Raw genomic sequence first — 17609 nt, forward strand, 5'->3', positions numbered from 1 at the left:
ACAATCATTTACTGTTTGCTTTAAACAACAATCCATAAAGTCAAGTTACTAAGTTAATAAACACAAACAAGTCCTTCACATCTATTTGTATCAGGATTTGTCAAGGCTATTTATTTTTGCAATTGCACTATTTGAACCTCAATAGAAGGTAGATGGCAGACGAATTGAGCAAGTATTTTGCATCAGTCTTCACAAGAGGGGATCCAAGTAACGTCCCAGGAATAGCTATAAATCAGAAAATTTACAATCACCAGGGAACAGTAAGACATCTCACAACACCAGGTTAAAGTCCAACAGGTTTATTTGGTATCACAAGCTTTTGAAGCGCTGCTCCTTCCTCAGGTGAGTCACCAGGGAAGTGTTACTGAGCAAATTGTTGGGGCTGCAGGCTTTCAAATCCCCAGGTCCTATGATCTTGAAAGAATTGGCTAGAGAAATAGTTGATACATCGGTTTTAATTTTCCAAAGCTTCCTAGTTTCAGGGAAGATCCCAATAGATTGGAAAATATCAAAAGTACCTCATTTATTCAAGAGAGAGGGAGACAGAAAGCGAAAAACTCAGCTTAACATCTGTCATAGGGAAAATGTTAGAAGCTATTGTTACATCTTTTATAGCAGGACAATTAGAAAAAGTCAAGACAGTAAGACAGAGTCAACATGGTTTTGTGGAAATTATGTTTAATCAATTTATTTTCTCTGAAGGAGTCACATGTGCTGTGGATAAAGGGGAACTGGCGGATGTCATAGAGGTTTACAGCATGGAAACAGGCCCTTCTGCCCAACTTGTCCATGCTGCCCTTTTTCTTAAACCCCTAAGCTATTCCCAATTGCCCGTGCTTGGCCCATATCCCTCTATACCCATTTTATCCATGTAACTGTCTAAATGCTTTTTAAAAGACAAAATTGTACCCGCCTCTACTACTACCTCTGGCAGCTCATTCCAGACACTCACCACCCTCTGTGTGAAAAAATGCCCCTCTGGGCCCTTTTGTATCTCTCCCCTCTCACCTTAAACCTATGCCCTCTAGTTTTAGACTCCCCTACCTTTGGGAAAAGATATTGACTATCTAGCTGACCTGTGCCCTCACTATTTTATAGACCTCTATAAGATCACCCCTCAGCCTCCTACGCTCCAGAGAAAAAAGTCCCAGTCTATCCAGCCTCTCCTTATAACTCAATCCATCAAGTCCCGGTAGCATCCTAGTAAATCTTTTCTGCACTCTTTCTAGTTTAATAATATCCTTTCTATAACAGGGTGACCAGAACTGTACACAGTTAAAACGTTTATCTATTAGTCTCACAAGTAAGGCCTACACCAACACCGCAACAAAGCCAGTGTGAAAATCCCCTAGTCGCCACACTTCGGCACCCGTTCAGGTCAATGCACCCTAACCAGCACGTCCTCCAGACCATGGGAGGAAACTGGAGCACCCGGAGGGAACCCACGCAGACACGGGTGTTTTACTTGGATTTCCAGAAGAAATTTAGTAAGGTATTACATTGAAGGTTATTGCACAAAATAAAAGCTCTTGGTATTTGTGGTAACATATCAACATGGATAGGAGATTGGTTAGCTAACAGGAAACAGAGTACGGCACGGTGGTACAGCGGTTAGCACGGCTGCCTCATAGTACCAGGAACCAGGGTTTGATTCCAGCCTTGGGTTGAGTGTGGAGTTTGCACGTTCTCCCCTTGTCTGCATGAGTTTCTCCTGAGTACTCTAGTTTCCCACATAGATGTGTAGGTTAGGTTGATTGGCTATGCTAAATTGCCCCTTACTGTCAGGGGAACTAAAAGGGTAAATATGTGGGGTTACGGGGATAGGGCCTGGGTGAGATTGTCATTGATGCAGTCTTGATGGGCCAAATGGCCTCTTTCTGCACTGTAGGGATTCTATGCGAGTAGGCATAAATGGGTCTTTTTAGGTTGGCAGGATGTAATGAGTGGTGCACCACAGGGATCAGTGCTGGGATCTCAATTTGTTACAATTTATATAAATGACTTGGACGAAGGGACTGAAGGTACGGTTGTGAAATTTGCTGATAACACATACGTAGGAAAGTAAATTGTGAAGAGGCCATAATGATGCTTACAAAGGGACATAGATAGTTCAAGTGAGTGAGCAAAGATATGACAAAATGGAAAAATATGAAATGGTCCACCTTGGCAGAAAGAATTGGAAAGATGCATATTATCTAAATGGTGAGAGATTGCAGTGCTCTGAGATTCAGAGAATTCTTGGTCAATCACAAAGTGCTAGTACACAGGTACAGCAAGTAATTCGGAAAGCTAATAGAATCCCTGCGGTGCAGGAGGAGGCCACTGGGTCTGCACCGACTCTCCAAAAGAGCATCTTCACAGGCCCTATCTCCATAACCCCACATATGTACTCTGCTAATCTCCCCGAACTACACATCTTGGGACACAAAGAGGCAATTTAGCATGGCCAATCCACCTAACCTGCACATCTTTGTGGGAAACTGGAGCACCCAGAAGAAACCCACGAAGACACAGGGAGAATGTGCAAACTCCACACAGTCACCGAAGGCAGGAATCGAGCCCGGGTCCCTGGCGCAGTGAGGCAGCAGTGCTAATCACCGTGCCACCATGTTATCATTTTTTGAGAGGAGAATTGATTACAAAAATAGGAACATTGCTTCATTTGTACATGGTAGTGATGAGACCACATTTGGAGTATTGTGTATAGTATTGGCCTCCTTATTTAAAAAAGAATGCAAATGCATTAGAAGCAGTTCAGAGAACTAATATCTGGAACAGGTGAGTTGTTTTATGAGGAAAGGTTGGACTAGGTAGGCTTAACTGAAAGTTAGAAGAGTAAGAGGCAACTTGATTGAAATCTTCAAGATCCTGATAGTGTGGTTTCCTCTTGTCGGAGAATCTGGAACTTGGGATCACGGTTAAAAAATTAGGGGTTGCTTATTTACAACTGGGCTCCTTCGCTCAAGTACCAAAATGTATGTTGACTTATCACATTAGCAGCTGCTCCAATGTGTTTTTACATCTTAAGAGGCTTTCCATTTACCAAGAGCATTACAATAATGGGGGCTATCTTGCTCACTTTCACATTAAACAGAGAGTGAACATCTAAATAGTTGGTGCTCGCTTCTTCCACGTTACATACTGGTAACGCTCTACTTAATCAGCTACTGGGTAGACTTGACTTGCTTTTGCACCGCATCTTAAATGGCCTTTTCTGTGACAGAAAAAAAAAATTCTGCCTCTTCATAGCAACAGGATTCAGGGGAGTAGTTTCCCCCAAAATGATAAAATTCTGCTTCAATATTTGCAGATTTCCTCTTCTAAAGCTTGTTTTTTTATGGCTGAATTCACTTCCCACTTTTACTTTTTTTTTGGCACCACTGCTGACTGAAAGTTCCTGTCCTAACTGATGAACAGCACCATTTTGCATGCTTTGTAGCTCTTGTGCACCCTTTTCAGTGCTCTCCATTGCCAGTATTATCTCCAACACACACTTAAAATATATATCCACCTTTACTACTAACTACCATTGAATAGCCTCATTGTTCACCTTGCAGACTAATCTGTCCCACAGCATATCATTCAAGATGGTTCCAAAGTGACAGTGCTCCAAGATTTGCTTCAACTTGGTGATTAAGTCGCAAGAGCTTCCCTGGGACTCTCCCCCCTTGATTAAACTGAAGTCTCTGCAATATGACTGATGGTTTTGGTTGGAAATGTGACTTTACCAATTCATAGATCTGTCTTGGAGCTGTGAGACTGTAATTCAAATTGTAAACCTGAGTCCCAGACACACACAGGATTGCCTTTCTTTTCCCTCCTCCTCTATTTCATTGGCTGAAAGTAACAGTCCAAACACTCTATGAATTGTGTCCAATCCTCCACAGAAGCATCAAAAGGATCCAAATAGTGGCATTTTTGTAATTACTCTTCGTTGTCTCAACTTCATTGGAACTTGTGTACTCACAGTTCAAGGCTCACTTTTACAATCATTGCTCTTATTCACCTGTATAGGGAAAAACAACACACTTATTTACAGGTAGACTTGCCTCCCAAGAAGGTTCTGGAACAGCAAGCCCTGCTGACTAGGGAGATGCCCCACCCTGTTCCCTGCATCATCTGACCTTACTCTGCAGATTGATCCTTAAAGAGACAATCACCACAGGGAGCTTATACCTAAAAATGCAATAGGTTTTGCAGTGCATCAAGCAGTTCAGTGCACACAACCAAAAACTCTTTCTTTAATCATTCATGTCTTAGCTATAACTGAACTCTTTACCATTGAAATTATTGTGAATGACATTAGCAACAACAACTTATATTTATGTAACATCTTTAGTGAAATAAAACAACCCAAGTTGCTTCACAGGAGCATTACAAAACAAATTATGATACTGAGCCACATAAGGAGATATATCAGATGGCCAAACGTTTGGTCAAAAAGGTAGATTTTAAGGAATTACTTAAAGGAAAAAAGGCTAAAAAGCAGGGTCAGAATTTCAGAGCCAAAGGCCTAGGCAGCTCAAACCACAACCACTAATGGTGTCAAAATTAAAATTGAGGATGCTCTTGAGGCCAGGATTAGATAAGTGCTGACAGGACTTTAATGTAATAATACCTTGTCTGCTACTTTGATAGGGCCATTATCCATTTATTCTAAAAGGCCAGATAAGAAAAACTTTATTACCACAGAAATAAATAACTACCCATACAGGTTTGAACACAATCCATCTTACCTGTCCATCAGTTCCAATGGTGCCTCCACACTCAGTCAATAGTTCAGACATGTCATAGTAGCTAGTGAATTCCCAGATACATGCTTCAAGATTGAGATTACGGTAGAATCGAAGAGTACTGGCAGAACGCAGGGCAGTGCTGTATTGATATGGAGATGTTTCTCCAATCACCTCAGGGTTCTTTGTGGCATCATTAATGAAACCATAACGAGTGGGTATTTCATTATGATCTAAAAGATTGGAACATTTATGGTTACCAACTCGGGTGCCATCCGGGCTTAAGGTCAACTCGAAATTGGACAGTGGCCTAGATGAGATGACAGGGAGCATGCCTGTAAATTAAAAGACAGTCAGTTAGCACATGCTACAGAAGAGATCATTCTAACTGCAAGAGATTACACGTGGACTTGCGGCAACGTTCAAGCTTTGAAGTACAGGTTGAGTAGCCTGCATCTATAAATCCAAAAACCAAACACATCCAAAATTTTATTGACCTTTAGTGCGGGAAGTCTAGTCCTTTGCCTGCACTGTGATTTTTGTGGTGAACATGTCAAAAAAGCTTATTACAGGTACCTTGTATTTATTAGTGATGCATTTACTTTTCTAGCCATTTATATTAATTTAGACTCTAGCTAGCCCAGGCTTAGGCTATTATAATACATGTTTATGTGGGGTATCCAAAACCAGAATGATCTGAAATCCAAAATGCAATCGGCCCTGAGGGATTCGGATAAAGGATACTCGAGTTATAAAATAGACCACTGTCAGAGGGAAAGCTCAGCTGCCAAACAGATATTTTGATTTGACTAATTCAGACTATAGTTTTAAATGCCTGGTGAATTACACTAAAACTCGAGTTTTATAACCTGCTAATAAACAGCTTTAGGAATCTCTGAGGCTACGTTTTAAAGGAGGCAGAATCCTATCTTTTTATCTTCCAAATGGCATTTCAAGCTGCGGTTTTCCACTTGTGTGCTCACAAATCTGCATTTATTTTAATGAACAGGAAAACTGTGGGCTGGTGAACATAGAGCTGGGAATCTCCAGCTTCCCCCCGTTTGCCACCAGTTATTTTCCTGATATTGATCATTTGCTGTCTGGTAAATTATTACTGTCCGGTGCATCCTCTTTCAGCTTCGATGTCAGTATTCCTTGGTGGTATTTCCAAATGTTCTTTCATTATTTCACATGGAAATCTCTAATAAGACACCAGCCAAATATGAAAAAATAAGTTAGAGCATAAAGCTCAATTGTGAGCTGAGCAAAGCATTGTGAGGGGAAGGCCAGTGCACATGAAGAAATTCAATGTCTGAGAGCTGTAATGAATTGATGTAAAATTGGTTGTTTTATTATAATTCATTTTGTAATTACCAAAATCTCTATTAATTGTGAGTTGTTGATCAATATCTGGCCTAAGCCACAAGTGCCACAACCATTCTCAACATGAGTGTTCTACTGGGCCTCGTCTTTGGCTGAAGGACACTATTGCTCACTTACTGCATTCAGAGCAAATCCCTTTCTCTGCTAATTTACTGAAGGCAGTAATCAATTAAACATAGCAGAGAGGAACTTGATGGAAGGGTAAATGGCAGCATTGCTCACAATAAATTCTTGACAATAATATTACCGTTTGCAGCCAAAAGCTGGTCCTGTTGATACATCTGTGCCCTATAGTGAACCTACTTTTTCCATTTTTGATGCAAATGCAAAATGTGTTATCTATTTTTATTATTGACCATCAGCTGTATCGGTTTGGAGAGATGTGCCTGTGTGCTAGTGTTACGACTGATCTCTTGTTCTCTTTGTTCTTTGATCAGCATTTATTGGCAAGCTGAGGCCTCCTTTTATTATCCAACTCCAATCTCTGACAGTGGAGTCAATGAGACGGAATATCTCATGGGTGTAAGAGGGTAGTCATGATGTGGAGATGCCGGCGTTGGACTGGGGTAAACACAGTAAGAAGTCTCACAACACCAGGTTAAAGTCCAACAGGTTTATTTGGTAGCAAAAGCCACTAGCTTTCGGAGCGCTGCTCCTTCGTCAGGTAAGCGGGAGTTCTGTTCACAAACAGGGCATATAAAGACACAAACTTAATTTACAAAATAATGATTGAAATGCGAGTCTTTATAGGTAATCAAATCTTAAAGGTACAGACAATGTGAGTGGAGAGAGGGTTAAGCACAGGTTAAAGAGATGTGTATTGTCTCCAGCCAGGACAGTTCGTGAGATTTTGCAAGCCCAGGCAAGTCATGGGGGTTACAGATAGTGTGACATGAACCCAAGATCCCGGTTGAGGCCGTCCTCATGTGTGCGGAAGTTGGCTATCAGTCTCTGCTCAGCGACTCTGCGTTGTCGTGTGTCGTGAAGGCCGCCTTGGAGAACGCTTACCCGAAGATCAGAGGCCGAATGCCCGTGACCGCTGAAGTGTTCCCCAACAGGAAGAGAACACTCTTGCCTGGTGATTGTCGAGCAGTGTTCATTCATCCGTTGTCGTAGCATCTGCATGGTCTCTCCAATGTACCATGCAGAGACTGATAGCCAAGTTCCGCACTCATGGGGACGGCATCAACCGGGATCTTTGGTTCATGTCACACTATCTGTAACCCCCACGACTTGCCTGGGCTTGCAAAATCTCACTAACTGTCCTGTCTGGAGACAATACACATCTCTTTAACCTGTGCTTAACCCTCTCGCCACTCACATAGTCTGTATCTTTAAGACTTGATTACCTGTAAAGACTCGCATTCCAATCATTATTTTGTAAATTGAGTTTGTGTCTTTATATGCCCTGTTTGTGAACAGAACTCCCACTCACCTGATGAAGGAGCAGCGCTCCGAAAGCGAGTGGCTTTTGCTACCAAATAAACTCGTTGGACTTTAACCTGGTGTTGTGAGACGTCTTACTGTGTAAGAGGGTAGCCAGGGCATACTGCCTCTTTGTAAAACTGCCTAAGCTGAATTTCCATCCCTTTCTCTGTTGTCAGCTTCCTCTCTCTCTCTATTTATCAATAATACTTTGACTAGTGCTCCTCTAAACTTTAATCCCGTCTTCATTGTTGACTTGAAATCTGCCACCTTTCACACTTTTTTCCTCTGACTTCATTAAAGCCATTATTTTCCAAGATCTGAGTTGCAGGAATCCTTAATTTATCATGCTTTCCTTCTGTCTTTTAAAACCCAAGTTTTGTGTCATCTAATCACTCTATTATCATTTACTTCATTTTCCCTTTTACTGTTTAAATAAACTAAGTTGATGTATGTTTTTAACAGTTGCTGATGTTTCTGTTATTCCCATAAATACCAACAGTTCTGAAGTTGGCAGGGTTGATGCTAAAAGCAGCAACTAAAAGAGAGGATGGTGAAATGGACATTAGACAAATACGACAGTGAAGATGCAGTTACCATCCATGTGAGGCATTGTCACAGTTAGCTTGATAAGGTTTGGATGGTCAGGGTCGTCTGAGCCAGTGTAGCGCAACTTTGCAGAGAAAGGTTCTGCACCAACTGCTCCCGGAACACGTGACTGGCAAAGACCTGCAAACAACAATCATATGGGGATTTCAGGCTGTAACCACATAAACCATCGAAAATAGCATCACTAAACCAGCACGTCTATTCAAAGTATGGTGACCGTCACTTCTCCACTGTTGGAAGCAGTGTAGCAACAACTTTTATTCTTGGTGTTGTGTGATATTTATTGCTAATTTTATAATCCAAATGGATTTTCAGAGCTTCTTAACTCAAAGCATCAGGATTAAAAATAATTTATAATAGAATTCTTTCTTTCATCAAGATGTTCTTCAGATACAAATTTCTTGTGACCAATTAGACTTTAAAGCAGGAGCTGTGTATGCAAGACAAGTCAATCATGTGGTAAGTATAAAAGCCAAGTCACTGAAATGACACGAGAGTAAGGCAAGATATTTGATTTCAAACAATAAATGAAACTCTTCTCTCTATTGTTTATTTGGAGTAACATCAGTACTAACAGTACATTAGTAAAACACAATGAGGATTAAAGTTTAAGTTATAAATAAGTGCTGCATTATTTGTCTGCTTAAAATAAAGACGTGGAGGATGAGCTCAAGAGCTGGAAGTAAATGTTCTTTTTCTAAATTATTTTTCGCTGATGTTAAGCTTAGCTTTGTGTTTTGAAACATCGAAGCTATCTCTGTTATTTGAACAGTGATTTTTACAACTCAGAGGAGTTATAAAAATACAAAAGGCTTCTGTGGGGATTTGAAGTGAAACTTCTGAAATAAGCAGCTAAAAATGGCCATTGACCTCATTTCGCCAGGGATTCATAGAAACCCTACAGTGCAGAAGGAGGCCATTCGGCCCATCGAGTCTGCACCGACCACAATCCCACCCAGGCCCTACCCCCACATATTTTACCCGCTAATCCCTCTAACCTACACATCCCAGGACTCTAAGGGGCAATTTTTTAACCTGGCCAATCAACCTAACCCGCACATCTTTGGACTGTGGGAGGAAACCAGAGCACCCGGAGAAAACCCACGCAGACACGAGGAGAATGTGCAAACTCCACACAGACAGTGACCCGAGCCGGGAATCGAACCCAGGACCCTGGAGCTGTGAAGCAGCAGTGCTAACCACTGTGCTACCGTGCCGCCAATTCTACAAATTCCTCCAAATGGGGTGTGAATTCAAAGCTGTGGTACTTTGAAGGCTTCCTAATATAGGCCTAATGCTAGAAAAATGTACTATTGAGTCCAGAACTAGGAGTCATAGTTTGAAGATAAGGGGTAAATCTTTTAGGACTGACATGAGGAGAAATTTCTTCACCCAAAGAGTGGTGAATCTGTGGAATTCACTACCACAGAAAGTAGTTGAGGCTAAAACGTTGTGTCATTTCAAAAATAAATTAGATATAGCTCGAGGCTAAAGGGATCAAGGGATATGGAGGGAAGGCAGGATCACCATATTGAATTTGATGATCACCCATGATCAAAATGAATGGCGAGTAGGCTCGAAGAGCCAAATGGCCTACTCCTGCTTCTATTTTCTATGTTGACGGCACAACCTAACTTAATTATAAATTTTGACCAGCTTTTACACTCTTAGACCGTAAGACCATAAGACATAGGATCAGGATTAGGCCATTCGGCCCATCGAGTCTGCTTGCCATTCAATCATGGCTGATATTTTTCTCATCCCCATTCTCCTGCCTTTTCCCCATAACCCCTGATCCCCTTATTAATCAAGAACCTATCTATTTCTGTCTTAAAGACACTCAATGACCTGGCCTCCACAGCCTCTGTGGCAAAGGGTTCCACAGATTCACCATTCTCTGGCTGAAGAAATTCCTCCTCATCTTTGTTTTAAAGGATTGTCCCTTTAGCCTCAGGTTGTGCCCTCTGGTTCTAGTGTTTCTTACTGGTGTAAACATCCTCTCCACGTCCACTCTATCAAGGCCTGGCAGTATCCTGTAAGTTTCAATAAGATCCCCCCCTCATCCTTCTAAACTCCAACAAGTACAGACCCAGAGTCCTCAACCGTTCTTCATACGACAAGCACTTCATTCCAGGGATCATTCTTGTGAACTCCTCTGGACCCTTTCCAAGGCCAACACATCCTTCCCTAGATATGAGGCCCAAAACTGCTCACAATACTCCAAATGGGGTCTGACCAGAGCCTTATAAAGCCTCAGAAGTACATCCCTGCTCTTGTATTCTAGCCCTCTCGACATGAATGCAAACATTGCATTTGCCTTCCTAACTGCCGACTGAACCTGCACATTAACCTTAAGAAAATCTTGAACAATGACTCCCAAGTCCCTTTATGTTTCTGATTTCCTAAGCATTTTTCCATTTAGAAAATAATCTATGCCTCCATTCCTCCTTCCAAAGTGCATAACCTCACACTTTTCCACATTGTATTCCATCTGCCACCTCTTTGCCCACTCTCCTAACATGTCCAAGCCCTTCTGCAGCCCCCCCTGCTTCCTTAATACTTTGTATCTTTGTATCATCTGCAAACTTAGCAACAGTGCCTTCAGTTCCTTCTTCCAAATTGTTAATGTATATTGTGAAAAGTTGTGGTCCCAGCAGACCTCTGAGGCACACCACAAGTCACCGGCTACCATCCTGAAAAAGACCCCTTTATCCCCACTCTCTGCCTTCTGCCAGTCAGCCAATCCTCTATCCATGCCAGGAATTTACCCTTAACACCATGGGCACTTAACTTATTTAACAGTCTCCTGTACGGCACCTTGTCAAAGGCTTCTGGAAATCTAAATAAATCACGTCCACTGCTTCTCCTTTATCTAACTTCCTTGTTACCTCCTCCAAGAACTCTAACAGATTTGTCAGACATGACCTCCCCGTGTTGACTCAGTCCGACTTTATCATGCACTTCCACTCTGCGATCTCATCTTTAATAATGGACTCTAAAATCTTGCCAATGACCAAAGTCAGGCTAACCAGCCTATAATTTCCCATCTGCTGCCTCCCTCCCTTCTTAAACAGTGGTGTTACATTAGCTACTTTCCAGTCCTCTGGTATCCTCCCTGCCTCCAGTGATTCCTGAAAGACCACCACCAATGCCTCCACAACTTCCTCAGGGATCTCTTTTAGAACCCTGGGGTGTAGTCCATCCGGTCCAGGTGATTTATCCACCTTCAGACTTTTCAGTTTCCCCAGAACCTTCTTAGTGATGGCCACTACACTCACCTGCGGCCCCTGACTCTCCTGGAGCTCTGGCATCCCACGGGTATCTTCCACCATGAAGACTGATGCAAAGTAACTATTCAGTTTCTCTGCCATTGCTTTGTTTCCTATTATTACTTCTCCAGCCTCATTTTCCAGTGGTCCAATGACTATTTTTGCCTCTCTCTTACCTTACCTCTATTTTTGCCTCTCTCTTCTCTGATGGAGTGAGTTTAACAGCTTTGGGACTGGGACAGGCAAGATAAAAAGCTTCTTCTACAGGTCTGGCTCCTGCTCAGAGCTGATCAACAGAGCAATACATGGATTCTGATTTGCTTGCGGCCCCACCCACGCCCCCCTCTAACCACATTTTTTATTTTTCCATGGGATGTGGACATCATTGGCAAAGCCAGCATTTGTTGCCCATCCCTAATTGCCTGGAACTGAGTGACATTCCAGAGGGCTGTTAAGGGTCAACCATTGTTGTGGGTCTGGAGTACATGTAGGCCAGAGCAGAGCCGGAATTTGTCCTCAGCCAAATCTCCGTTCACTGCAGTGGGACCAAAGAATCCCAGCTGTGGGCGAGGTTGGTGAATCCCAGCCCCAGGTAAGGGTGGCAGATCTCCTTCCTTAAAGGACTTTACTGAAGCAGATGGGTGGTTATAACAATCAATGACAGTTTCACAGTCATTATTACTGACATTAGCTTTCAATTCCAGATTTATTGATTTAATTCAAATTCCACCGGCTATCTCTATGTCTCCAGGACATTGGTCCAGGCCTCTGGATTACCAACCCAGTGATATTGCCACTGTGCCACCATCTCCCCATTATAATAGAACAATAACAATTCAAGACAAGGAAAAAAAGCTCTCTCAGTGTCTGAGTTGCTGAAGGAACAGACCAAATTCAGACATGTTCTACAGTGAATTTGCTAATCTCAGCAGAATTGCACTTGTCTTCACTGACCCTTAAAACAAAAAGACAGATTTCACGGTGTCCCAAATTGCTTCACAACCAATGAAGTACTTTTGAAGCTGATGTTGTGTAGGAAACATGGCAGCTAATTTGCACACATCAAGCTTGCACAGACAACAACCTGATGATGGCCAGATAATCTGTTTTTATTGTTGATTAAGGGATAAATATTGGACAAGACACCAGGGATAAATCCCCTGGTGGAAAGTTTGCATGTGTGGGCAATGGACAGTCAAATTTAACTGTGATACCCCACCTCCCCCTTGGGCAAATAGTTTGCCAGCACTCACACATGGAGAATTCCCACCTGGCTGAGGTGCAAGAGGTTGGTACCCAAGCAATGATTCAACACTCTCAAAAAACAGGAAGAGAAGAAAAAATATGAGAAAATTAAACAATTTTTTAAAGGACAGAACTGGTGAAAGGTGTTAAAATGAATCTTTCAAATCTTGGCTTGCTGCACCCAACTGCTTACCATCTTCCATGCTGATTGTACTGATGGGACTGAGAAGTTCGAGACCTGCTTCACCAGTGGCAGTAAAAGCTCGGGCAGCACACTGCACCCTGGAGCCTGCCTGGAAGTAGACAGAGTCCAAGGTGATGAGCTTGGTGCTGGTGAAGAAGGTGTTGGAATCCACTTCACGCATGGGACTGGTCACTCCATCCTGGCCGCTAGGAGCACTGACAAGCCAGCGGTATTGGGTCAAAGTGTCATTAATATTCTCAGCTGAACAGATCGACCCAGTCTTATCATAGTCTGAATATTTTGGATTGCAGGCCTGCAGAAGGAAAGATAATGTGTAAGCTCTGTGCCTAAACAGATTAAATTAAAACACAGGCTATTAGAGAGTGGCAGGAGCTGTATTTCATAGAAACCCTACAGTGCAGAAGGAGGCCATTTGGCCCATCGAGTCTGCACCGACCACAATCCCACCCAGGCCCTACCCCCACATATTTACCCGCTAATCCCTCTAACCTATGCATCTCAGGACTCTAAGGGGCAATTTTTAACCTGGCCAATCAACCTAACCCGCACATCTTTGGACTGTGGGAGGAAACCGGAGCACCCGGAGGAAACCCACGCAGACACGAGGAGAATGTGCAAACTCCACACATCTCCTAGTGGCCAGTGGCACTGAAGCATTTCTGGACTGCCTGAATGCAGACTAGGTGTCCACTATAGGGCCAAGGGAGCTGTGTGGAACAGGTCAGTAGGAAATATCAAGTAGAATCATAGAATCACTATAGTGTAGGAGGAGGCCATTTGGACCATTAAATTCTGCACCAACAACAATCCCACCCAGGCCCTATCCCCGCAAGTCCACGTATTTAATCCCCTTGACACTAAGAGGCAATTTAGCATGGCCAATCAACCTAACCTGCACATCTTTAGACAGTGGGAGATAACCGGAGCACCCGGAGGAAACCCACGCAGACACAGGGAGAATGTGCAAACTCCATACAGTGACCCGAGGCCGGAATTGAACCCGGGTCTCTGGAGCTGTGAGGCAGCAGTGCTAACCACTGTGCCACCGTGCCGCCCACAGTAGATTGCGGTGATAAAATCTGTTGCCAGGTGGGTGTTTAACTGTTAAAGCAGCTCACCGAAAAGCTACATTTTCTAATTTAATTTCTTTATATTATTCCCAATAATAATGTGACACTAAAAGCAGTTTTTTTTTTAAACAGCTTTTACCGTAACGCAGACAGTGGGGTAGCCAGCTGGTGGGTTGGGAGTTTCTTTTGCTTTGCTGGTGTCATCGTACATTAGCAGTGAAACGACCTGTGGGACAGCTGGGAAGGTGACATCAGCCACACTGTCCATTTCTTCAATGTACACAATAGCTTTGTTCATCTGAATAAGCAGCAAACAAATAAAACACACGCACAGTCACTGATATGGAATAAATGAACATCACACTCTAATTGGAATGTTTTCACTAAAGCAGCCAATAGCACAGAATCATTAAAACTAATACAACGACACTCTTTACTTTCACAATACATCACAACATTTTGGTCAGCAGAAGGAACAGCATTCACGAGGTGAATACAGGAAATTTCACAATGCCATTTCAACGACATTTAGAATTATGTCACAGATAATAAAAGCATCAAGTGAAACGAAAAGATACCAGAAAGTATGTTGAGTAGTTTACCAAACTGAATAGCACTTATATCTCCAGGCTGATGAATATTAAAATAAATTGCTGTTATAATCCCACAGTGAACCCACGTTATTGGCATCATTCTGCATCATAAACCAGCTGTCCAGCCAACTGAGCTAACCACCCCCATAGAATTATACACTACAGGAGACCATTTGGCCCATCACTCATATGCAGGCACTTTTGTAGTGCTTTCCAATTAGTCCCATTTCTCTCCTCTTTTCCCATAGCACTGTAATATTTTCTCTTCAAGTATTTATCCAATTGCTTTTGAAAGTTATTTTTGATTTGCTGCCACCATTCTTTCAGGCAGTGCATTCCAAATCACAACTTGCTGCAAAAAATATTTTTCTTCATGTTGCCTCTGGTTCTTTTGCAAGTCGACTGAAATCATTGTCCTCTGGTTACCAACCATTCTGTTACTGGAAATAGTGTTTCCTTATGTATTCTATCATGAGTTTGAACACTTGTCAAATCTCCTATTAACTTTTTTCTGCTCTGAACAGTTGCCCAGTAAATCTTAGACAGAAAAATCCTAGTCTAACACCTTGATAACTACAGAACTGACCCTCTTAATCACTCATATTGGAGACCCCTCGCCCAATTCACACTGACCCACCAACTATCACCCCCCGACTACACCCTGCCACCCAACTACCACCCTACGCACCTACCGCCTCACCCACCTACCAATTACATTACCCATCTACCACCTCACCCACCAATTACCTGAACCACCTGCCATCCTACCAGCAACCACCTTACCCAACTGCCACCCTACCACTACCACCTCACCTATCTGCCACAGTATCCACTCATCCACTTACCTAACCCATCCTGCCACCCCACTTAAGCCATCCTGCCACCCAACCCTATCACTCATTCACTAACATTCACAATGAACATACAAACTTACCAACTGGCAGCTAGCACCCCAAAACTGGGATGTGTCCAGTCTTCCTCTGGACACTCTACTACTGTAAAAATGTTTTCCGAGGGATGCTGTACTCCACATTCCTGCCGAATCATAGAATCCTTACAGTACTGAAGGAGGCCATTCGGCCCATCGAGTCTGCATCGACAACAATCCCACCCAAGCCTCTAACTACCCTCCTAATCTCCCTGACACTAAGGGGCAAATTTAGCATAGCCAATCAACCTGATCTGCATAACTATGGACTATAGGAGGAAACCGGAGCACCCGGAGAAACCCACGCAGACACAGGGAGAATGTGCAAACTCCACACAGTCACCCAAGGCCAGAATTGAACCCGGGACACTGGCGCTGTGAGGCAGCAGTGCTAACCAGTGTGCCACCATGCCGTCCCTGAGAAGCCAGACATAGAAGACCCAGTAAGAAATGAGGAGTTGTGTTCAGGGGTGGAAAATTTCAAGTGGAGTGCAATCTAATAATGATTGCTGGTCAGGGGAAGATTGGGCCCTGTGTCTCTGTTAACAAGGTGAATAAACCTATTTACTTATTTTAACAGCCTTCTCAACCTGTCCAGCCACTGTCAATGACTTTTGTGCCCACCGAGAGTTTTGTCCACTCACAACACCCATGGGAATTCCACCCATAGTTTCCCATTTATAATCATTGGAGAATAGTGTGTCAAATGCAATAAGCACTGCCAGCAAGGGTGGCTCAATTGTAGCAGCATTGAGTTGGAAGATTGCTGTTCATTTCTGGGAATGTAGCAGTGCCTGGGTGAACAAAAGTCCTTGCTTCTGGAATTCACTCAGTGAATTCGCACAAACCGTCTTGACTTCTATTCTTGAGACAGTGGAAAAATAAATGCTAATTCCAGGGGACTTTCTCCGAACTTCCACTGTAACTTTGGGAGAAGTCGGGAACAATCCAAGGCAACAAAATAAACAGCTTTCCGCTGATTTTCCACTGAAGTTACAGTGAGAATTGGGAGAGGCTTTATGGAAGTTACAAGTGCACATGTGACTTAGCCTATAAACTACAAACCATTAACGATAAAAAGTAAACTATAATGGAATGTCAATACAGCAGACTTTACTTCATTACAGGACTCATGCCAGGTAATTAATGACTCACTTGATAACTCATTCAACTAATATTAAACTTGAACCAGTTTTTGTGACAAAGCCTATATGCCAAGTTTCATGCCTCAACCACAAGGTTCCTCATGGGTGCAGGGCAGTGATGCAGAAGATATATATTAGGCAAAATATATCTCTCATATCCTCTGAAATTCAAAACGGGAAATCAAAGTAGTTTCTTCCTTTGTTGAATAAAGCTTACCAAATTAAAGTCGTGACTTAAAAAGTTGGGTGTGTGGCTTTTGCAGATACCAAGGTGTGTTCCAGATGTGGGCACTGCTAGAGGAATTTTCTTTTGTCATTTCAAGGTATGGTGGGTGAGAGTGTGTGCTGGCTTCCTTCCTGACATACTGAGGCTTCGGTAAGTCTGCCGGCCCCCAGAAAATGCATCACATTTCTCCATCCACATTCTGGACAGAATCTAGTTCCATAATTTTACTAACCCCTTTACTTAAACCTGATTGATTTTTAAGCCAAACCAATGGAATGTTTTACATGGTTTGAAAAAAAATCCTTGCATAGCATTAGTTATTTTCCAGTAATATTTTGCACAGAGCAATATGCATTCACTTCAAAACTCAGCAGACACAGACCCACATGCAGATTTATTAAGCCTAGAGTGTAGAAACCCAGCTATCAGCAGCAGAGGGACAAACCAGTACCTGTGTTTCAGCCACCATGTTCTCATCAGGCTTCAAGTGAACAGTAAAAGCTTCTCTCATCTCCCGTTCTCCATCATATACAACTTCTATATGTATAAAATGTTCAGTCTCCCCTTCCTTAAACTCGATATCTGAAAAAAAGGCCACAGTAAATAAAATAGCTTCTCCTTATTAGATTGTTGATACCATCCGGTTTTCCGTTCTGACACTGGTCTGCATTAATGTATCTGAATGAATGATTGCTGTGTAAAGGTCCAGTCATTGCATGGTGGCATCATTTATTCAGCCGTTTAAGAAAGTTGTTGCATTACTATCTCACTAACCACA

At 42.6% G+C, this 17609-nt stretch overlaps 1 protein-coding gene across 1 annotated transcript in view; it reads right to left on the reverse strand.

Annotated features, from left to right (window-relative positions):
• frem3 (Fras1 related extracellular matrix 3) overlaps positions 1-17609 on the reverse strand; it is a 209039-nt gene that overhangs the window by 38279 nt on the left and 153151 nt on the right. Inside the window, exons 12-16 of the mRNA XM_078212092.1 lie at positions 17283-17413; positions 14079-14237; positions 12858-13161; positions 8139-8270; positions 4737-5068 (exon numbers count right to left, since the gene is read on the reverse strand). Coding sequence (XP_078068218.1) covers positions 4737-5068; positions 8139-8270; positions 12858-13161; positions 14079-14237; positions 17283-17413 — 1058 coding nt within the window. The remainder of the gene's footprint in view (positions 1-4736; positions 5069-8138; positions 8271-12857; positions 13162-14078; positions 14238-17282; positions 17414-17609) is intronic.

The sequence above is a fragment of the Mustelus asterias genome, chromosome 1 (assembly GCF_964213995.1).
Source record: "Mustelus asterias chromosome 1, sMusAst1.hap1.1, whole genome shotgun sequence".
In the NCBI taxonomy this organism is placed as follows: domain Eukaryota; kingdom Metazoa; phylum Chordata; class Chondrichthyes; order Carcharhiniformes; family Triakidae; genus Mustelus; species Mustelus asterias.